The sequence below is a fragment of the Megalobrama amblycephala genome, linkage group LG6, assembly GCF_018812025.1.
Source record: "Megalobrama amblycephala isolate DHTTF-2021 linkage group LG6, ASM1881202v1, whole genome shotgun sequence".
NCBI classification, from domain to species: domain Eukaryota; kingdom Metazoa; phylum Chordata; class Actinopteri; order Cypriniformes; family Xenocyprididae; genus Megalobrama; species Megalobrama amblycephala.
Window position 1 is genome coordinate 31,874,925 of NC_063049.1, and position 23,235 is coordinate 31,898,159.

Consider the following 23,235-nt stretch of genomic DNA (forward strand, 5'->3'; position numbering starts at 1 on the left):
ATAAATGAGTTTGGTATAGATAGATATGTTACACTGACATGCTTGACATCTGTTCATGGACCTGTGGATTGCACTTGTTTGGTTGGCTTGTTGATGTAAGCACTTTTATGTTTGTGCTTTGTAAGGTGCCTTGTAAAAGATGCAAATCTTGGTCCTGGAGGGCCGCTGTCCTGCAGAGTTTAGCTCCTCCAACACCAATTAAACACACCTGAACCATCTAATTAAGATCTAACTAGGTATATAGAAACTTCCAGGCAGTTGTTTTGGAGCTGGAAGGAGCTAAACTCTGCAGGACAGCGGCTCACCAGGACCGAGTTTGGACACCCCTGTTGTAGGCTAAGTGATTTGCCTACATGACATCATATGATGTTAACATTGTGGCCATGAGAGGGCGACCTGCTCCATGGCTTTTAAGGCTTTTTAGAGGTTTCATCTCACGTATTTAGGCCTAAGTGTACATTATTTAAGTTATATCTCAAAAGTATCACACTGGTAATTTTCTTAATATGTAAAACATTTGACAAAATAAAGGAATGAGAGTGTGCAAGTAAAATATTTAGTAGGCTCTTAGGCCTACTGTCGGGGATTTGTCGTTGCGCCACATCCAGCATCACTGATTATATATTTAAAGGAACTAGATCTATCTCAGTGGTAAAAAGAACATTTTAACATATGTTGTGGTTCAAACTCAATGAGGGATGAGCTATCACCATTTGAGCTAGAACCCAAGGTTGCTCTTGTGTACTGTAAGTGGCTTTGGATAAATGTTATAATGAGTTCGGTGTACAGTACAGTCCAAAAGTTTGGATCCACTAAGATTTTTAATGTTTTTAAAAGAAGTTTCGTCTGCTCACCAAGGCTACATTTATTTAATTAAAAATACAGAAAAAAAACAGTAATATTGTGAAATATTGTTACAATTTAAAATAACTGTTTTCTATTTGAATATATTTCACAAAGTAATTTATTCCTGTGATGGCAAAGCTGAATTTTCAGCATCATTACTCCAGTCTTCAGTGTCACATGATCCTTCAGAAATCATTCTAATATGCTGATTTGCTGCTCAAGAAACATTTAATGTGTACAATTGTACAAAATATTTGTGTACAATATTTTTTTTACAGGATTATTTGATGACTAGAAAGTTCAAAAGAACAGTGTTTATCTGAAATCTAATCTTTTGTAACATTATAAATGTCTTTACTGCCACTTTTGATTGATTTAATGCATCCTTGCTGAATAAAAGTATTCATTTCTTTAATTTCTTTTCAAAAAAATAAAAATAAAAATTCTTACTGACCCCAAACTTTTGAACGGTAGTGTATAATGCTACAGAAGCGTTGTATTTCAGATAAATGCTGTTCTTTTGAACTCTCTATTCATCAAGGAATCCTGAAAAAAAAAAGTACACAACTGTTTTCAACATTGAAAATAATCATAAATGTTTATTGAGCAAATCAGCATATTAGAATGATTTCTGAAGGATCATGTGACACTGAAGACTAGAGTAACGATGCTGAAAATTCAGCTTTGCATCACAGGAATAAATTACTTTGTCAAATATATTTAAATAGTACACAGTTATTTTAAATTGTAATAATATTTCACAATATTACTGTTTTTTACTGTATTTTTAATTAAATAAATGTAGCCTTGGTGAGCAGACGAAACTTCTTTTAAAAACATTAAAAATCTTAGTGGTTCCAAACTTTTGGACTGTACTGTAGACAATGTTAAACTTAAATGTAGCCTATTGATCTTTTCATAATGCAATAGCTTTAGAGATACTTTAACTTAAAACTCTATCTATCTATCTATCTATCTATCTATCTATCTATCTATCTATCTATCTATCTATCTATCTATCTATCTATCTATCTATCTATCTATCTATCTATCATAATGTCTACATTCCACAGACTAAGTGCGCACTATGTTCGTCTCATGGTCCAGTGCGTAAATACTCGCTTTAGCTGCGTTGTGCCACCTGGGAGCGGTAAACGCACCGCTATTGAACTGAATGAGCGGCGGTGACGCACAAGCTTCACGAACGAACCGGATCAGACAGATTTTGGCGTGTCACTGTTAGCTGTTACTGTCACCCTTACCGAAGTCGTTTGTCCATCCCAGCTTTAAAAAGTTCTTCGCAGTCATTGTGTGGGCGTTAAAGTGCAGAAGAAGAAGAAAACGGGAGGCATGTGAAGTTACTGTCACTTTCACCAGAGATGAAGAATTCAGTGGAAGATGAGTGCGCTGATTCGGGAGCAGAGACTGGAGGGTGAGCGATGATAAAGAGGCATTATTTGCTAAGATAATTACATAAATAAATAGTATAGCGAATATAGACATAATGCACTAATTATATTAGACACCTTTGTGCTACAAACAAACATCAACACGCTTAGAAGAATCTGATTCATTAAAAGTGAGTCATTTTGGTGAGGATTCTGATACCTGAGCAGCGCAGGTCGTTAGTAAAAGCATCAGACAGCGCGCTTCTTTTGAAGTTTTCTCGTTTTGTTTCTACCTCTTTTGGCCCATTTCTTATTTAACCATCTGTTGTTTGGCATTAACACCCAAGACATCTGGCGCAGAGATTTACTGATGAAAAGTAACTGGAAAGCCAATGAATTGAGCTATTAGCGCATGCTTCTTAGGCTGCTTAGCACAAGAGAGTGACAGAAGTAGCCAATATACTAATCACATAGATCTGACATCAGCACGCTACCTGAGATTTAACTCTCTATTATTTCAAAGTCATGTGTGATCTGTACCATCATCATTCTGTGCTTTCAGCTGTGAACGATGAAAAGATGCATCCTGGTTTGTTTCTAGGTATGTCACATCATAATGGCTGTCGTGTGTTGTAGGTGTAGGTTCTGCTTTTGTAGGACAGTAGTCTTGGCACATTGCTTAAATCCTCCATTCTGTAGAACATGTGACCTGCTGTGTGTATATAATCTGCTTTGGAATATTATTTCTTTAGATATGCTCAGAATCATTTGTTGAAGAAAATGGCCTCAGCACCTTTCTAATGGTCTTCAGTTCTTCAATTAGCTGATGCATTTATCCAAAGCCACTTACAGTACACAAGAGCAACCTTGGGTTCAAGCTCAAATGGTGATAGCTCATCCCTCATTGAGTTTGAACCACAACATATCTGTTAAAATGTTCTTTTTACCACTGAGATAGATCTAGTTCCTTTAAACTTATCCTTAAAACGTACAAAATCGTATAAATTTATCTGACCTAAAAATGTGTTGTATTTGGTTGATCCGGTAAACATAATATGATGGACTCGTTCTTCCCATATTGAATATTTTCCACATGTAGTGATTGTCAGATTAGGTTTATGTGGTTGTCTTATTGCTATTGTTGTGTGCCTTATATTCTCATTTAGTTCATTTCCAAAACAGTAACTGACTGTAAACTGCATGAATGGCAGCAGATCAGAGAATTTCAAAAATGATGCTAATGATGCTCAAGAGTTCATTGTTGAAGCGTGAGACTAATACAGATCAATAGAAAATTCACCACTTCTATCGCCTTAATTAAGATTTTCATTATATACAGCACTCATTGATTCAGGATTAGCAAATGTAAAACACATTTGATTCACTGTAATGATATTATCAGCCACATTTAGAGGCTTTTATGATACTTTTCTTTGTATTAACTGTTATATAGAAACACATAAAAGTGCTTTTGCGGTTGAATGCGAAGTATAGACCATGGTATGTACAACGCACTTTAAAAGTTTGAGGTTGGTAGGATTTTTTGGTAACACTTTACAATTAGGTTCATTAGTTAACTACATTAGTCATCATTAATTAATAATGAACTGCACTTATACAACATTCATATATTCTTAAAATCTTATTAAGAATAGTTAATGCCCTGTGAACTAACATGAACAAACAATGAACAACTGTTTTTTCATTAACTAACATTAATGAAGATTAGTAAATACAGTAACAAATGTATTGCTCATGGTTAGTTCATTTTAGTTAATACATTAACTAATGTTTAACTAATGAACCTTATTATAGTGTTACCGATTTTAAGTTTTTGAAAGAAGTCTCTTATGCTATCGTCATTCTATCATTCTAATCATTCTAATATGCTTATTTGATGCTCAAGAAACATTTCTCATTATTATCAATGTTGAAAATAGTTGTGCATCTTAATATTTTTGTGGAAACCATGATTCATTTTTTCAAGATTCTATGACGAATAGAAACTTAAAAAGAACAGCATTTATTTAAAATAGAAAGCTTTTGTACCGTATAAATATCTTACCATCACTTATGATTATTTTAATGCATCCTTGTTAAAAAAAAATATTAATTTCTATTAATTTTTACTGTACAGTGCACTATATAACCAGTACAGACCATAACATTACAGCATTAAACATTCAAAATTCAAGTTTAACTACATGGAATTTCCATGTTACACTGTTCTCATTACCAGAGAAACAGGAAAGACAGCGAGAGAGAGGAAAGGAAAAAGTTTGACCAGAGAGCGATAAAAGAAAAAAAAAAAGTACAATGGAAAAAAAATACTAGGTTACTATAAGGCACATGTACATAAGGTATGAAATATTTCAAACAGGTCTTATTCTTAGTTTGTTTTTAACCTTTCTCAGCAACCGTTGAGCTGAGAGCATAAAAGGTTACTGACACAAAGCAGCTAAAGGCACAATCTTTGATCATAACTTCTGCATATATGTGTGTGTACTATATACACAAGAGGATCTACTTCACACACTATATACCATGACACCCAGGATTGTTTATCCAGATGTAGGACCTTCCTTTGAAACCTTGGGATCCTAAATCACTCTAACAGTCTCTAACAAAAGTCTCTCTCTGTTTCTCTCTCTCTCCTTTCTGTCATTCACTCTCTTCTCAGGTCTGACTACAGTCTTATGTCATCAGCAAGCAGTGAGTACATATCATTTGTTTGTACATTCCCCTATATGCAATTCAGATTAATTTTCTAATAAAACATGCCTTAATCAAACTCATACACACTTTTTCAACTCGTCATATGTGCTTGATGTACTTTAAATACCATCCTGTTGTTTTGTGCTCACTGGGGTGTTTGTAAGGGACTATTTGTAAAGCTGCTTTTGGAAAAATATATATTTTGGATGCACATTAGAAATTACAAGTGAAAGATTTCAGTCATTTAAAACACACTTGACAATTGTTGCCATGACAGTGAGATTAGTTTGTTCTAGAAATCACAGCTTGAAGAGCTTCGAGAGCTCTAACACCTCCGCTTGTTTGTGTGTGAGTGCCTGCTTGTGTGTGTGTCTGTGGCTGACCTTTCCCTGTGGCTGTGTTGGGCCCAGTCTGTTTCCCTATGGAGGGATTAATGTCCAATATTAGCCCATTAATCTGGGCAGCAGGAAACACTCCTCCCAGTGACAGCACAGGAAGCACTCTCTCACTCACCCACTCACATATAGACACACTCACCTACTCACACACACACTAAAATACCTAGAACCCATCAAGGACACCACATAATAGACTGTGTATAATTTACTGAAGAATGAAGAAAAGTGCTTCAATGTGGACTCGGGGACAGAAAATGAAGAAAACAGAATGAGACTGTTTGAGAAACAAGGAGGGGGAGAAAGAGAGGGACTGTTCTCACATATAAAATATATTTTATATGCAATTTATATATATTTATAAAAGTTTTAGTGTGGATCAGTGTAGTAGAGCAGTAGTCGTTTTGAATTCATATTTATCGGAACACCTCCGCATGGAAGGGAAATGTTTTTCACTTTTTCCACCACATTTCCCCTCATTGTTTCTGCATTCTGTCTCTATCTCAACAGTGTGACAATATGCTTTCTTGAAATGCTGCCATGAATAACTGCTTACTGCTGCATCATCAGTCATGTCAGCATTTCATCGCTTCTGCAGCTCATCAGATTTTCTCTGTATCCATGTGCACAACACTTTCCTCTCTATATCTTTGTTTTGTCACATCACTAACAACTTCAATGTTCTGCATAAACGGAATCCGGAGTCAAATGCGTATTCTCTGAAATCTGTTTTTCCTCTTTAGAGCTCTGTACACTTTTCTACAACATCTAAATGAATTGATTTTAATTCAAGTCAAAAATATTATTTAAAGGTGCCCTAGAATTAAAAATTGAATTTATCTTGGCATAGTTAAATAACAAGAGTTCAGTACATGGAAATGACATACAGTGAGAACTCCATTGTTTCCTCCTTCTTATATAAATCTAATTTGTTACATAACAGTCGGGGTGTACGCCCCCAATATTTGCATATGCCAGCTCATGTTCCAGGCATTAGACAAGGGCAGCCAGTATTAACGTCTGGATCTGTGCACAGCTGAATCATCAGACTAGGTAAACAAGCAAGGACAACAGCGAAAAATGGCAGATGGAGCAATAATAACTGACATGATCCATGATATCATGATATTAAACACTTGCAGTCTGTATAATTCATAAACACAACTTCATTCTTTATAAATCTCTCCAACAGTGTGTAATGTTAGCTTTAGCCACGGAGCACCATCAAACTCATTCAGAATCAAATGTAATCATCCAAATAAATACCATACTTACGCGATTAGACATGCTGCATGACGAACACTTTGTAAAGATCCATTTTGAGGGTTATATTAGCTGTGTGAACTTTGTTTATGCACTGTTTAAGGCAAGCGCGAGCTCCGTGGGCGGGGGAGCGTGAGCATTTAAAGGGTCCACAGCCTGAATCGGTGCATAGTTAATCATGCCCCAAAATAGGCAGTTAAAAAAATTTATAATAAAAAAAAATCTATGGGGTATTTTGAGCTGAAACTTCACAGACACATTAAGGGGACACCTTAGACTTATATTACATCTTTTAAAAAGACATTCTACGGCACCTTTAATATCACTCAGTCAACCTAAGTGCATTATGTTACATCAACAAGATGAAATGTAAGGGGTAGATAAGAGAGAAATAGACACAAGTAACAACTGCAGGTCACCACTTTATACAGTGTTGGAATGACACCAGATTGGGGTGTATATTAAGGTTAAGCTGGCGCTAAACATGGCGTCTTATTTAATGGTGTTGCTTAAGTCTCACACAGCCAAATAGATTACATTCCATTACAGACTCAACTGAGATTACAGATGGTTTAAAGTGATCAAGTCTTATTGCATCTAGCTGAACGCAGAGCTGTGTCTCAGGAAAGATACACAGACACCTACAGACCAGATTTCCTGTATTCAGACATCATTAACATGAGAATATGCTGCTGCATTTTTTTATTTATTAGTTAATTTATTAGTAATTTGAATAGATAACTTAAATTATGGTTTTATCATTACTGTGTAATAATTCACAAATTATAATTGAAATATGAAACATTGTATATTTTTATTTTATTTTTTATTATCTGTGTCTTGTCGTTGTCATTCTGTCTGTACACTGAAAGCTTCTGTCACCAAGACAAATTCCTTGTATGTGCAAACTAGAGCTGCACGATTAATCATATCGCAATCGCAATCGCGATGTCAAGCTTGTGCGATTATATGACGCAAAATGCTGCGATTTTATGAAATAAAATAATAATAAGTTAATAAAAAAAAAAAAATACATGTGTGGACACAACAACCCATTATCTGAGAGCTGTTTGCCCATTTTATACACCGCTAATAAAAAGAAGACCAGTCAGTTTCAGTTTAGGCAGTGGCATGTGTGGCGCGCACGGTCATGACTTTTCCGGTGTGCAGCGCAGAGAACGGGTAAAGATGGATGCGGAGCAAACGGTCACTGAACTGGTGGCAAGAAAAAACGCTACCTCTGTTATATGGCGATATTTTGGCTATAAGATTATAAACCCAGATTAGTAGTGGTTGAAGAGGAAAGAGAATTTAATTCGGTATCGCACGCAGCGCTGTTATCGGTGCGCACATGACGCACATACATACAAGGCTCGCGCGCACAGAGAGAGAGAGAGGCGCGTTATAGCTCGCGAACTCCAAATTGATTTCTCTAGCTGCGTTCCATTCGACAGGGTCCCTACGCAGTGTTCACTGCTCCCTACTCCCTGAGCACGTTGAAGTGAACTTCGCTGACAATAATCTTTAATTTGGAATGCCCTGCAAACGTCATCAAAGAAAGTCAACGACAGAGTCGCAGAGATTGATAACATAAATAAATACATAAATAGATATTTTAATTTACTTTCGAATTTAAAATGGACTCTTAACAGATTTGAAGCTGTAACTGTCATGCCATATGAAAATAAGTTCTCATTTGGTTAACTGTATAAATGTATTCTTAATCCATGGTCTCCTGCGCTTTCTTTTCCACGCGCAGCCGCATAAACACTCCTGAGGTAACGTTAAATAAAATAAAATAAAATAAAATAAAATAAAATAAAATAAATGATAGAGCCTTAGCTGCTTTTCAACACTTTTACTTTGTCATGCCTATTCATACAATAAAATATACAAATGTAACACTCATCGCCATAACCATTCATACTTTCGTTCGTATAAAATGTATGAATACTCAAAACCAGAGAGCCATTAAACTCTTTCAACGGCTCTGCTTCATCGTAGTTCTGAATGGTGACGTGGTGCGCAATGACAGTTGGGTAATTTTACCTCTCTACTTCCTGTGAAGTGATGTATCGATGTTCCCTTATTCCCTATGCCGTTCGCAGTGCCCTTCGAACTGAACATGTTCGCTCCCTTCGGAATGGAATCTCACTTAAGATGGCGAAATACCCTGTATAGTCCACTTCGCAGTCCACTTACGATCGAATGGAACGCACCTACTTTCGCATCCTCAGTGCACTTTGGATGGTCACATACACGCATTATGTCAGTCAAAATACCCCTCTCAGCAAGTATTCATGTAAACACATTCAGTTATGTCTTAATTGAACGAGGTGAGAATTCGGATGTATATCTGTCCGATGTGTGCGTGCAGGTCTTACTCTTAAAGTGACAGCAACCTATAAATACCTGCTGTTGTCTGTCATGTAAATCAAAGAACAAAACACAGCTTTAACAAAGATTAATCTATATTAAATTTATACAATGAACAGTGTCATTTTACATTTAATTATTACATATCTGTGCATGAAAATTAATACTACAGTTAGACCTTATACCAGTGGTTCTCAACTCCAGTCCTCGGGACCCACTGCTCTGCACATTTTGTATGTCTCTCTTATATGACACACTAAATTCAGTTCATGCAGACTCTCCTAATGAGCTGATGATCTAAATCAGGTGTGTTAAATAAGGGATACATACAAAATGTGCAGAGCAGTGGGTCCCGAGGACTGGAGTTGAGAAACACTGCCTTATACTTTATTTGTAACTTTATGTAGTATTTATCTATGCTTGTTGTAATTGGTGTAGTCTACAGTATTTGTTCTTTTTACAGTCTGTTCACTTGCCTTTAATAATGTATTATTTAGACTAGTAGTTTATGCTATGGTATCAGAATAGTTTAAGTGGGCTAAGTAATAAATGCAAAGTTAAGTTACCCCTATCCAATTTTTTTTTTTTTTTTTGTGCTGATCTGAAAAATGATCTGATCCGTGACGTCATAACCGTGATGTGATCCGAACCGTGAGTTTTGTGATCCGTTGAACCACTACAGATTAGTAAAGAAACAAATATCTTAAATGGGATTATAACAAGTTTGCAGTAATACAAAGATGTTATTTAATTTCATTTTAATTTGAAAACGCTGTGCATTTGTTTGTTGTTGTTGCTAGTTTGAGTTGAGAAATACACATTTCAGCATTATCAGTAATCTGTGTGTATTTTCATTGAGAACCAAGCAAGATGACTCATGATACTATTTGTTTATTATATCGCTATCGCAAATCGCAATCGCAATATTGACCTCAATAATCGCAATATGACATTTTCCCCAAATCGTGCAGCCCTAGTGCAAACATACTTGGCAGTAAAGCTTATGATTATAATAAAAAAAAAAAAAAAGAAATTAATAACTGATATCATTCCTCTTTTAATGTGTTTCATTAGATGTTTGTGCTAATCATCATACATTGAAAAGATTTTAGGGTTGTCAAAGATTGCAATAGCCACATTATTTGCAGTCAATATTTGGTCAAAATAAAAAAATAAATAAAGTTCAACCATTATAAAATACTGATAAAAAGTGTATGGTCAAAAGATGTCACTTGTCAAGATGTCAAATATACTGTCAAAATGACAGAATGATCAAAACATTCATTTAAAATGGGGAAATATCACAGGATAACTAAAAATTCTTTAAAAAACAAAGAATAAAAACAGTTATTATTCAGTATAAGCCATTAACATGATAAATTGGGACTTGCAAACTGGCCAATATGCTAATGAAAAAACAACTTTTAAAAATAAAACTTCTTTTATTTTAACATTTCCTTTGAATTAAATCTATCAAACAATGTAGAGACGTTCAGTATCTGTGATTTCTCCTCTTAATTGCATCAGTAATAAGTCAAATGATTCTGTTTCCTGAGAATCAACCATGTGTCTGCGGGGCAAAGTGCCATATCATTCACATTTAATTTCTTCCAGCTGAAAGCTTTTAGTAATTGAAATTAATAACTGGATCACATTAGGTCTGTCGTGAGACTGTCTGCATATGTGCATTCAAACTCGAGGCCATACAGTAGAAGAAATATTGTGTGGTTTTAAGTCTGAACAAGTACATTTGCTTAGCAAATATACTGCTTAGTTTTCCTACACTGATCAATTGAAAGGATCCTTCATTGAATGATGTGCGTCAGTTACACCTGCAAGAGTGCAGTGCAACTAGAGAAGTGTGTTTACTTGCGTGAGTGTGTTTTTGTGTGTACGTGTGTAAGAGCATAGCGTTCCCTCGGCCTCTGGTGCCCCCAACCTTAAACAACAAACAAACTGGGACAAGTCCCATGAGTCAGGAGACAGAGTTTGGGGGGGAAAAAGAGTGGAGGAAAAGAAAAAGGCAGGTGTCCATGCACTGCCACTTTCTGCTATATACTGAGAAAAATGTTTGATTCTGTGTTTGTGAGAGCAGCTGGACACTAACTGTGTTCTCAAAATAACAACACAAAGATATCTACAGCTGTTGCTGCTATAGATGTCAGCCAGACAGATGAATATACACCGATCAGGCATAACATTATGACTTCTGACAGGAGAAGTGAATAACACTGATTATCTCTTCATCACGGCATCTGTTAGTGGGTGGGATATATTAGAAAGCGAGTGAATATTTTGTCCTCAAAGTTGATGTGTTAGAAGCAGGAAAAATGGGCAAGCGTAAGGATTTGAGTGAGTTTGACAAGGGCCAAAGTGTGATGGCTAGACGACTGGGTCAGAGCATCTCCAAAACTGCAGATCTTGTGGGGTGTTCTCGGTCTGCAGTAGTCAATATCTATCAAAAGTTCTCCAAGGCAGGAACAGTGGTGAACCGGCGACAAGGCCATGGGCAGCCAAGGCTCATTGATGCACGTTGGGAACGAAGGCTGGCCCGTGTGGTCCGAAATGTAGCTCAAATCTGTAGCTCAAATTGTTCAAGAGAAGTTAATGCTGGTTCTGATAGAAAGGTGTCAGAATACACAGTGCATCGCAGTTTGTTGCATATGGGGCTGCATAGCCACAGACCAGCCAGGGTGCCCATGCTGACCCCTGTCCACCATCGAAAGCACCAACAGTGGACACTTGAGCATCAGAACTGGACCGCAGAGCAATGGAAGAAGGTGGCCTGGTCTGATGAACCACGTTTTCTTTTACATCACTTGGATGGCCGGGTGTGTCGCTTAGTGCACTATGGGAAGAAGGCAAGCAAGCAGAGGCAGTGTGATGCTTTGGGAAATGTTCTGCTGGGAAACCTTGGGTCCTGCCATCCATGTGGAGGTTACTTTGACACGCACCACCTACCTAAGCATTGTTGCAGACCATGTACACCCTTTCATGGAAACTGTATTCCCTGGTGGCTGTGGCCTCTTTAAGCAGGATAATGCGCCCTGCCACAAAGCAAAAATGGTTCAGGAATAGTTTGAGGACACAACAACGAGTTTGAGTTTGTGTTGACTTAGCCTCCATATTCCCCAGATCTCAATCCAATCGAGCATCTGTGGGATGTGCTGAACAAACAAGTCCGATCTATGGAGGTCTCATCTCGCAACAGGACTAACATCTTGCTGCTGCTAACATCTTGGTGCCGGATACCACAGCGCACCGTCTAGTGGAGTCCATGCCTCGATGGGTCAGGGCTGTTTTGGCAGCAAAAGGGGGACCAGCACAATATTTGGAAGGTGGTCATAATGTTATGCCTGATCGATGTATCTATACAAGGGTTTGTTACATTGTGCAGTATTACTTAGTATGTTGAGAGATCATCAGTGTTGAGATGTTTTTCACATATCATACAATTAGAATCGTAAAAGTTTCCTATGAGGCATTCTTTAATTCCTGCTCATGAATATTGAGGTTTGATCTCTGCAATCGTAAAATGTCACATATGCCTTTAGCACTTTGTTAACTTGGTCTTTTATGTACTTTTCTGCTCAAGGATATTGTGTGTGTGTGTGTGTGTGTGTGTGTGTGTGTGTGTGTGTGTGTGTGTGTGTGTGCACTAAGGTCTGGTCAAAGGTTCAGTGGAAGGGCAAACCTTATTCAGAAGTCCTGCAGGGAGCCAAAGCATTTCTCCAGGGTTACTAACCATCCACTAATGCAACTAATGAGGCTGTACTGTTCACTATACAGCCTGATTACAGAACATGGATGAAAAGATTCCATTCAGTCTTGAGAGCCCATCCTTTTTTTTTTTTCATTTCCCGCAGTGCTTTCCTTTATAGAAGTCAAAGTTGAAGAAGGTTTGCAGTGACAACTAAAGCGAGAACAAAGCAGAACATGTAACACACAAATACACCTCATAGACAGAAAGGCAAGAACTAAGTGTGTGGTAGACTTGGTAGCAGTGCACAAACTGAGGGAAGTCTAAGGAAATATACAGTACAGTTCAAAAGTTTGGAACCACTAAGATTTTTAATGTTTTTAAAAGAAGTTTCGTCTGCTCACCAAGGCTACATTTATTTAATTAAAAATACAGTAAAAAACAGTAATATTGTGAAATATTATTACAATTTAAAATAACTGTTTTCTATTTGAATATATTTCACAAAGTAATTTATTCCTGTGATGCAAAGCTGAATTTTCAGCATCGTTACTCCAGTCTTCAGTGTCACATGATCCTTCAGAAATCATTCTAATATCTAATATCATTAAAAATCTTAGTGGTTCCAAACTTTTGGACTGTACTGTATATCCCAAATAAGGGATATACAGTAGGACTTCCCATAAGAAGGACAAATATACTTGGGGGTCCCTAAATGTTTTTGTAGTAGGAAACATAATGACAACATCAATTTGTTTTAAACAGTCAGCAAAAGGGTAAATGTAGTGAATTAGACATGTTAAAGGGATAGTTCACCCAAAATGAAAATTATCCCATGATTTACTCACCCTCAAGCCATCCTAGGTTTATATGACAATCTTCTTTCAGACGAACACAATCCGAGATATATTTAAAAATATCCTTAGTCCTCCAAGGTTTATAATGGTTGTGAATGGTAACCCACATTCTGAAGACAGAAAAAATGCATCCATCCATAAAAAAAGTAATCCATACAGCTCCAGGGGGTTAATAAAGGCCTTTTGAAGCTAAGGGATGTGTTTTTGTTAGAAAAATATCCATATATAAAACTTTATAAATTCAAATATATGAGCTTCCGGCAGACAACCTTACACATATTACACACGTCAATTTGGGCGGAAGAGCAACCTTTGACCCGAACGCAATGACGAACGTGGAGGCGAAGAGGAGAGAGCAAAACAAAACACTGGTCACAATTTAGAAGTCTAAAACGAGAAATTTTAAAGAGAAATGTTGGAGGATTTTAAATAGAAGAGAAGCTTGAGTTTGTTGCCCAGCCGTATTTGTTTGAACTGTGAGAGGCATCTAAGCTTACGATACTCCTACATCGCATCAGAGGATTACTCATTTGGCACAAGTCAACTTGCGCATTCTGCGTGCGCAAGTTGAAAGTTAAATATTAATTTAACTTTAAAATTGATTTAAAGTTTAATGAAATGAAAATTCAGTCTATTTTCTAAATGTTCGGTATTGGTCTTTGTGAACAATTCATCCATGCGTGTTTAATTTTTTTTTTTTTTTTTTTTTTTATTAATTTGACCTTGTAATACAAACCCGATTCCAAAAAAGTTGGGACACTGTACAAATTGTGAATAAAAAAGGAATGCAATAATTTACAAATCTCATAAACTTATATTTTATTCACAATAGAATATAGATAACATATCAAATGTTGAAAGTGAGACATTTTGAAATGTCATGCCAAATATTGGCTCGTTTTGGATTTCATGAGAGCTACACATTCCAAAAAAGTTGGGACAGGTAGCAATAAGAGGCCGGAAAAGTTAAATGTACATATAAGGAACAGCTGGAGGACCAATTTGCAACTTATTAGGTCAACTGGCAACATGATTGGGTATAAAAAGAGCCTCTCAGAGTGGCAGTGTCTCTCAGAAGTCAAGATGGGCAGAGGATGACCAATTCCCCCAATGCTGCGGTGAAAAATAGTAGAGCAATATCAGAAAGGAGTTTCTCAGAGAAAAATTGCAAAGAGTTTGAAGTTATCGTCATCTACAGTGCATAATATCATCCAAAGATTCAGAGAATCTGGAACAATCTCTGTGCGTAAGGGTCAAGGCCGGAAAACCATACTGGATGCCCGTGATCTTCGGGGCCTTAGACGGCACTGCATCACATACAGGAATGCTACTGTAATGGAAATTACAACATGGGCTCAGGAATACTTCCAGAAAACATTGTCGGTGAACACAATCCACCATGCCATTCGCCGTTGCCGGCTAAAACTCTATAGGTCAAAAAAGAAGCCATATCTAAACATGATCCAGAAGCGCAGGCGTTTTCTCTGGGCCAAGGCTCCTTTAAAATGGACTGTGGCAAAGTGGAAAACTGTTCTGTGGTCAGACAAATCAAAATTTGAAGTTCTTTTTGGAAAACTGGGACGCCATGTCATCTGGACTAAAGAGGACAAGAACAACCCAAGTTGTTATCAGTGCTCAGTTCAGAAGCCTGCATCTCTGATGGTATGGGGTTGCATGAGTGCGTGTGGCATGGGCAGCTTACACATCTGGAAAGGCACCATCAATGCTGAAAGGTATATCCAAGTTCTAGAACAACATATGCTCCCATCCAGACGTCGTCTCTTTCCGGGAAGACCTTGCATTTTCCAACATGACAATGCCAGACCACATACTGCATCAATTACAACATCATGGCTGCATGGAAGAAGGATCCGGGTACTGAAATGGCCAGCCTGCAGTCCAGATCTTTCTACCATAGAAAACATTTGGCGCATCATAAAGAGGAAGATGCGACAAAGAAGACCTAAGACAGTTGAGCAACTAGAAGCCTGTATTAGACAAGAATGGGACAACATTCCTATTCCTAAACTTGAGCAACTTGTCTCCTCAGTCCCCAGACGTTTGCAGACTGTTATAAAAAGAAGAGGGGATGCCACACAGTGGTAAACATGGCCTTGTCCCAACTTTTTTGAGATGTGTTGATGCCATGAAATTTATATAACTTATTTTTCCCTTAAAATTATACATTTTCTTAGTTTGAATATTTGATATGTCATCTATGTTGTATTCTGAATAAAATATTGAAATTTGAAACTTCACACATCATTGCATTCTGTTTTTATTCACAATTTGTACAGTGTCCCAACGTTTTTGGAATCGGGTTTGTATTTAATCAATATGTCATAACTTCATCTTCCAGTGAAACAACAGACTTCTTTCTGGTGATGTATTTTGGACTTCTCCAATCATTTAGTCCGGTTAAACCCCACACCTTTCTTACGATTGACTGCAATCTCTCATTCAGATCCATCCAATTTAACAACCGATGGATAGAACCAAGTCTCCAACCTACATTTTCCCATAATCTGTTTCGCTTGGATGTTTTTCACAGTACAGAAGAAAAGATGTCACTACATTGTTTCATTGGAATTAATTTATTGTGGATCATTAATTATTAATTAATTAATTAATTAATCATTTATGGATCATTTTCTTCTTGTCTCTCTATCCACCCACCTCTTGTTATGTCTTTCTGTTAGGTGATTTGTCCATGGGGGACCTACAAGACCCTTTCCTAGTTTCTATCCACATCATCACTGACCCCGGTCAGGCCAGAATACTCCAGCAAGCTGCTGATCAGGTCCTCTCCTGGCTCCACCCGGATCTTACCCTCTTCAGGGTTTCAGAACGGGCAGGTGGTCTCTCTCGAAAGCCCAAGGTCCGCCTACAGCGCATCACTGAACCGCCATCACACCAGCCAGCCTTGGCCGTCATCCTGTTTCTACAGGATGAATATGGAGGTGAAGAGAGTCTTAAACGTCTCCACAGTCAGCTGAGATGCCCACCATGGCGATACCACCACACAGAGCGTGTAAACGGGCGAGGGCTGTTACCCCTTTCGCCAGCCAGCCAGGACTTTGTTACTTTGGCACCAGGCACACCACTATGGGCGCTTCGCCAGGTGCACTACGGCAAAGAGATTGTGCGCTTTACGGTCTACTGTCGCTACGAGACCTACACCGAACAGGTGCGTCTGTACAGGCTGCTCCTGCGCCGAAGGCTTGCCCAGAAGAAGGAGGATTTCTGCTTCTGTGTGGTCTACTCCAATCCTGAAACAGAAATCCAGCTGTCATTCAAGCGGATGCCCCGTGGCCAGAGCCCCGCCCCCACTGAAAATGCAGTGATGGAGATTCGAGTGAGGGATGTCGGTGAACTTGTGCCACTGCTGCCACGCCCCTGCACGCCCATCAGTGACGTCCGCTGGCAAACCAACGATTATGACGGGAACAAAATATTGCTTCAGGTAAGACAGAGAATATAGTATTAGAAAATTAACTTAAAGTAGCCTTTTTTGTGTAACAAGTATATTTGAAGTCCTAAAAAAATTTACGGCATGTAAATAGCATACCATATACTGACTTCTTTCCATGAAATGTCTGCAGTTCTAGAAAATGTCTAAACAATGTGAGCAGAAGTGTTGGAAAATGATGTTTTATTAACAAAGTTCGGGAGGAGCAGGTTCAGATAATTAACCTAATTAGCACAAGTGGAGAGCAGTCAGTTAATCAACTCAAACATTGACAAGACGTATATATACCGCAGACTTACCTCTGTTCATTTGACAGCTTATCAGAAACCCTCCACCACCCCATCTCCTCACTTCTAGTTCTGTCTATTCTTACTACAACCAGGGGGAGTACTCTGGGTTTGGGCTGAAATTTTGAGGTCCCCTCCCCCAGGACAGCACGCCAAATATGCATAACTTTTACTCTAATTATTTATATGTAAATGTGAACTTGTGAAATAAAGATTCAGAAAGAAAATGTATGAATCCAACAGTGACATACTATACTTCATATATTTTACATAGCATTGTAGTCAAGAGTCTATGTGGAATATTTGTACATTTATAAAGTATTATCATTTTTTCACACCACAGTACTGTTGAAATGAACTAGTGAATGCAATAAGGTGAATAAAATGTAAAAAAAAAAAAAAAAAAAAAAAAAATGTTTAGTTGAAGACTTCCCAGCAGTACACTACTTTTCCCACAATCCTATTGATCTCCACAAATCAGATAAGTCACTGTTACCATGGAGATGAGAATCATTGCAAACAGTTGTGGTGACTTTTGCAAGGTGAGACTAACTAGATAACAATAGCCAAATGTTAGCTAGCTGTCTGCCTAACTTTAGTTAATATGATTTGCAGTAGTGTGCAGTGTTAGGCTACACAATACATTTGATGCCTTGCAAGCAGAGTCGTGAATCCGTTTTTAATTAGTGGTTTCCTGAGATTACCTTCAGTGATTGGCTCATATTCTTTGCATCTCTTGCAGTGGTGTCCTAAGGGTGTTTTTGGTAGAAACCAACAAACCAAAAATTAAAAAAAGTGAAGCAGTGTGTTACCTTTGCTGTCTTCTCTTTCTGAATCATTACCTAGCTACAGCAGTAAACAACTGCTGCTAATACTTACACTGATGACAATAATACAGTGTGAATGCCAACCAGAGGGGCATGAAATTGAATTCAGGTTTAAATGAATCAATCAAACTAAGCATTAGTGCTGAAAGGTTTAGTTTACCCAAAAATGAAAATTATGTCATTAATTACTCACCCTCACCCTCATCTCAAAATCAAATTTGTTTCAAATCTGCCAGAGTCACATGAACTATTGAAGCCTCGTTTACTGAAATCATGGGATTTTGGCGCTCTGAACCACTGATTCGAAACAAATGATTCGTAAAGCTTTGAAGCTTCATGAAGTTGTGTTTTGAAATCGCCCATCACTAGATATTGTGGAATAAATTTGTTATTTTTGGCGCACTAGAATGTTGCTTTATAATATTAAGGTTGAACCACTGTAGTCACATGAACTGTTTTAAATATGTTTTAGTAGCTTTCTGGGCATTGAAAAAGGGAGTGTTATTGCTGGCGATGCAGGCCTAACTGAGCCATCAGATTTTATCAAAAATATCTTAATTTGTTTTCTGAAGATGAACGAAGGTCTTACGGGTGTGGAACGACATGAGGGTGGGTAATAAATGACAGAATTTTAATTTTTGGGTGAACTAACCCTTTAAATATGCCAAGATGATAGTGGAATTTAGTATACTGCAGAGTTGCATACAGAAAAAAAATAATATGAAAACAGCAAGATATCTCATAAATACAAACTGATTTTTAAAAATGTGTATCCTGGTTGGGATCCAAACACCTCCAGCCTGTTTGTGTGTGGAGTGTATTCAGTGTAAAAATTCTAAAAACAAACCTAAAGACATGCAGCTAAATTAACTAACATACAAACACATACAGGTCAATTCTGCCTGACCTGGATTAGCTGCGATCAAAGCAGGTTTGGCTCTCGGTCACAACTACAGCTTTATTACTAATCAACCCCTGCTGGTGCCAAATGGCACAGGGAGGATTTCAAGCGTAATACACATTATCTCTCTAATGAATATGCTCAGTTTAACTGGGTACAGACTTATAGACAAACTCTCTCACTTTACTAAGTCTCCTCAGAATCTGTGGACTATATAGTAATATAGACTAGTCACTAGCAAATTCAGCTATGCTATCACAGGAAATAATTCATGATATAGAAATGTACTGTTTTACTGTATATTTGAGAAAATAAATATTAGAGAAGACTTTTTTCAAAAACAAACAAAACTTTTGAACAGTAGTGTAAATACATTAAAAAACTGTCATTTTTACACGTCAAAATTTCACACATGTATTTCACTACATTTCCTTGCCAGTGACCATTTTTTTTACTCAGTGCTCAGTGAGTGTTAATTTGACCCTGCTGGGACCCATGAGGAATCCCCAGAGTGAAAAGGAACATATAAACTATTCTGAGAGGGAGATATAGCACATAAAAAAAAATGAATAGAATGGCAATGAGAGAAAAGTATGAATGTGGAGAACGTGGGAAATGTGTGAGTGGAACAGTGAGAAAAAGGGGCACAAAGAGGCTCAATGATGGATGGAAAACCAAAAGACCTAGAGGAAAATGATCGAGGGAGAGGTAGAGGGATGGAAGGGAATGTGCAGTGAGGTGTGAAGCAGAAAACAGTGGAACTTTGTTACCCTCATGCACACACACTCAGCAATGCTTAGAGAAATTTTCCTCTCTCACTCTTTCTCTCTCTCACACTCCACAGGTGTACAGTTACCTTATCGGATCCATATTCCCACATTGTGTTTTGTTTGGCAGTTGCAGGAACATGGCTTCTTTTCCCAAGATATTTTTATTTAATGTCAAACTATTATGACAGCTCACTGCAGAATCATCCTCCATGTTGTTCATCATTTTGCCATGTGAACAGTCAAGATTTAAAGCAGCTGGTATTCAACTAGTTTTGATTTAGGACCCAGGTTTTACATTTATAGATCATCAAGTGGGAACCCAATGTATTACATTAAAAAAAAGTAAAGAAAAATGTCAAACATTGAGATTTATTAAATTGCCATGCACTGTATAGGCCCATCAACATTCAAAATTATTAACAGAACACAACACAAACCACATTGTCCTTGTTATATTTATCCTTGTACACTACCATTCAAAAGATTTTTTAAAGTCTCTTTTGCTCACCAAAGCTGTATATATTTGATTATACAGTAAAACAGTAATATTGTGAAATATTAAAAAAAATTCACCTTCATTACTCCAGTCTTCAGTTTCACATGATCCTTCAGAAATCATTCTAATATGCTACCACAAAAACCCACCCCAAACTTTTGAATGGTAGTGTATGTCTGCATTTTGTTGTCAATATAGTTCTTTAAATGAAGAAATTAGGTTGCCTACTAATTGCAAATAATTTCATGCTCTCATTTTGACTTTGTCAGGTTCAAGGTTCACGCTATTACCGCAGACATACCATTGCAAAGTTCTATCACCTTCCTCCTGAAGATCCTCCGGTCACTTCCCTTCCTCCACCAGAGCTGCCCCCTCCTCCACCTCCACCATACGGTCGCGGCCCTGCTTCCTATCGGAATCGCCGTTACCACCGGAACTCCTCGTGTTCGAGGAGCCAGACCCTTCCGTCTCCTGTCACACACGCCTCCAGGACATCTCCACCGACGCTGTGTGATCAGGAGGGCCGTGTGGAGAGGCTCCAGAGGGATGTGGAACTCTTTCGGGCTGGATGGACAGGCCACCGCACACAGTCCCTCTTTTCTCTGCCTACAGATGAGTCCCGCTCCTCGTGTGCCTCTCCGTCAAGCTTCCGTCCTCGCTGCTTCTCTTCCATGGCTGCTCCAATTTTCCGTGTCAATGTCGATACGCTAGTGGGAGCCGAGGAGACAGATGTGGACACGGGACAAACCATCAGCGGTAGCTCTGTGGACCTGTCGGTGGTCTCAGGTTATTCCCATCCACAGCTGAGGCCCCGTCGAAAGGCCCCAGCCCCACGGCCCAAGTCTGCTCCTCCAATAGATGGAGGTCTTGACTTTTCTGAACTGACCTATAATAACACCTCCTTCTCTATAAGACAGACACCTGTGCCATTTAGAACACAGAGCGTCTCTGCAAAATCCACACCTTGTGTAGTACACAAACCCCAGCCAAAGAATGTGTGTGTCTCACAGCCGGATGCGTTGCAGAACAGAGGACAGCAGAACAGCAATGGTATCACAACAATAGATGACTGTAGTCAAGAAGGCACTGCGGAGGATGAGCAAGAATTTTATATCTGACACGTGCAGGACACTCATCTCATAAACATGTATGCAGGCATTTGGGTAAGAAGAGGGAGATTTTGATGTCTTTTATAATTGTTAGCTGAGTATTTAAATGTGGAAAACCCTTAAAGTGAAAGATCAGCTTAAAATGAAAAAATCTCATTTACTCATCCTAATGTCGTTCCAAACCCATAAGACTTTGGTTCATCTCCGAAACACAAAGTAAGATATTTTAATGAAACCTGAGATGTTTCTGTCCCTTCCATTGAAGGTCCAGGTGACCAAAAGATCTAAAAGGTCACAAAGGGAAGAGATACAATCAATTTATATGAACAGATTTAATTGAAGCTTTTCTTTGCATCTAAACAATGAACGACATGCATAGAGCACATTAAATATGTCGCAGTGGAGGGACAGTAGGAAAGTCTTGTGACTTTGGAATGACATGAGGACAAATAAATTATGACAGCATTTTTGGGTGAATTATCCATTTTAAAAGCTTTGTTCTATAGCAAATATGTTTTATTAGCAACAGGCCATGCTTAACAATGTGCATTCATAATGAATGACTTCAAGACTTAATAAAACTGGCTTTTATTTGTTGTATGTGGTGATATTCTGTAGTATTTCATAATAGTTGTAATAACAAAAGAGCAATTGCTTATGTCAGAGAACTCAATGAAGAATAAAACTCTGCCACCTGGTGGTTGAACATGGCAAATACACAGGTGCTAGACACTTGTATTATGCCACATCACAACATTATTAGAGAAAATATTAACTTCTCTACTATCTGTACAGTTTCACTATTTGTTCTGTATAAGAGTTTAGGAAATTGTTTTGTTTCTGGCCTGAATGTAATGCTTTACATTATTATGCATTTTAAATTATATGTAAATACTTTGTTTTAAATACCTCTGTCAGTGACCGAGATTTCATTAGAATGACTTCTGTGCAAAATATCAATGATTATATGGATAGACAAGAAAAATAAATCAAGGAATTCATTAATGTCTGTGTTTACAAATATAAAGTAATTATAATCTTTGTCATTTCATGGTGTGAATTACTTGCTATTGATGTGATGTAATAAAACCAAATAATTGTTATGTTTATTATTGGGGTTAGCAGCTGTTTTCTGGAGAAAATAATAAATAAATTGTGGGAAGTTGCTACTTCTACTACGATTGGTCCTGTTATAAATTATTTAGAAATTCTTTATCTAAATTTATTGCATGTTATCCCTAATGTGTCCAATATGTTCATCTGGTAAAACACAGGAAACAAGATATATACTTCATGGTAAAGAAATATGTATGCCTGTTAATCATTATTAGCTAATATTACACAATATGATCTGATTCAAATACTGGTTGCAAATGTGATTATTGAGTCATGTAAAAAAGTGACTAATTTCTCATGTATCCCTTTTATTTCATCCACCCCTGTACATTTCTTTTTTTCTTTTAAACAAAAGTTCAAGTATTTTAATTAAGTGAATTTTCATCTCACAGTTCTTTCAAAGCATGGTTCAATGTAGGGTCAAAGGTCAAAGATGTTTTCAACAGTCCACACCTTAATATTTCAGTACATTCATGTAACCTGTAACAAGATAGACATGCCCGGGTTTCGTCCTTGTGAGTTGCCCCTCTCTCAGTGCCAGAACACCCCCCCTCCCCCAACTAATCCCATGAGCGTACCTGGCACATCGCTACGGCGATACCGGCTCTCAGTGCTACCGCGCTCCGGCACTGGACTGGGAATCTGTTAATCCGGTCCAGCAGCCACAGAGCTATGGAAATAGGGCAGGAGAGGTGAACGACAGAGAGCACTCACCAAATA

At 37.8% G+C, this 23,235-nt stretch overlaps 1 protein-coding gene across 3 annotated transcripts; it reads left to right on the plus strand.

Moving 5' to 3' along the window:
- The first annotated feature begins 1,695 nt into the window (after positions 1 to 1,695).
- On the plus strand, positions 1,696 to 22,436 carry LOC125270438 (protein FAM124A). 3 transcript variants are annotated; one of them, XM_048194052.1, is made up of 5 exons: positions 1,845 to 2,278; positions 2,797 to 2,835; positions 4,915 to 4,946; positions 16,240 to 17,003; positions 20,560 to 22,436. In XM_048194052.1, the coding sequence occupies exons 3-5, from the start codon at positions 4,931 to 4,933 to the stop codon at positions 21,406 to 21,408; spliced, it is 1,629 nt and encodes a 542-aa protein (XP_048050009.1). In that variant the 5' UTR covers positions 1,845 to 2,278; positions 2,797 to 2,835; positions 4,915 to 4,930; the 3' UTR covers positions 21,409 to 22,436. The 3 variants fall into 3 exon arrangements, with proteins under 3 accessions (XP_048050008.1, XP_048050009.1, XP_048050007.1); XM_048194050.1 differs by lacking the exon at positions 2,797 to 2,835 and having other exon boundaries at positions 1,869 to 2,278; XM_048194051.1 differs by lacking the exons at positions 2,797 to 2,835; positions 4,915 to 4,946 and having other exon boundaries at positions 1,696 to 2,278.
- The last annotated feature ends 799 nt before the right edge of the window (positions 22,437 to 23,235 follow it).

What these genes read in the sequence shown, in the direction of transcription:
- LOC125270438 (XM_048194050.1), top strand. Translation starts at nt 2,226, where the DNA reads ATGAAGAATTCAGTGGAAGATGAGTGCGCTGATTCGGGAGCAGAGACT. An exon ending in TCGGGAGCAGAGACTGGAGG is followed by an intron (nt 2,279 to 4,914) that starts GTGAGCGATGAT and finishes CTCTCTTCTCAG; the next exon opens with GTCTGACTACAGTCTTATGT. An exon ending in TCTTATGTCATCAGCAAGCA is followed by an intron (nt 4,947 to 16,239) that starts GTGAGTACATAT and finishes TCTTTCTGTTAG; the next exon opens with GTGATTTGTCCATGGGGGAC.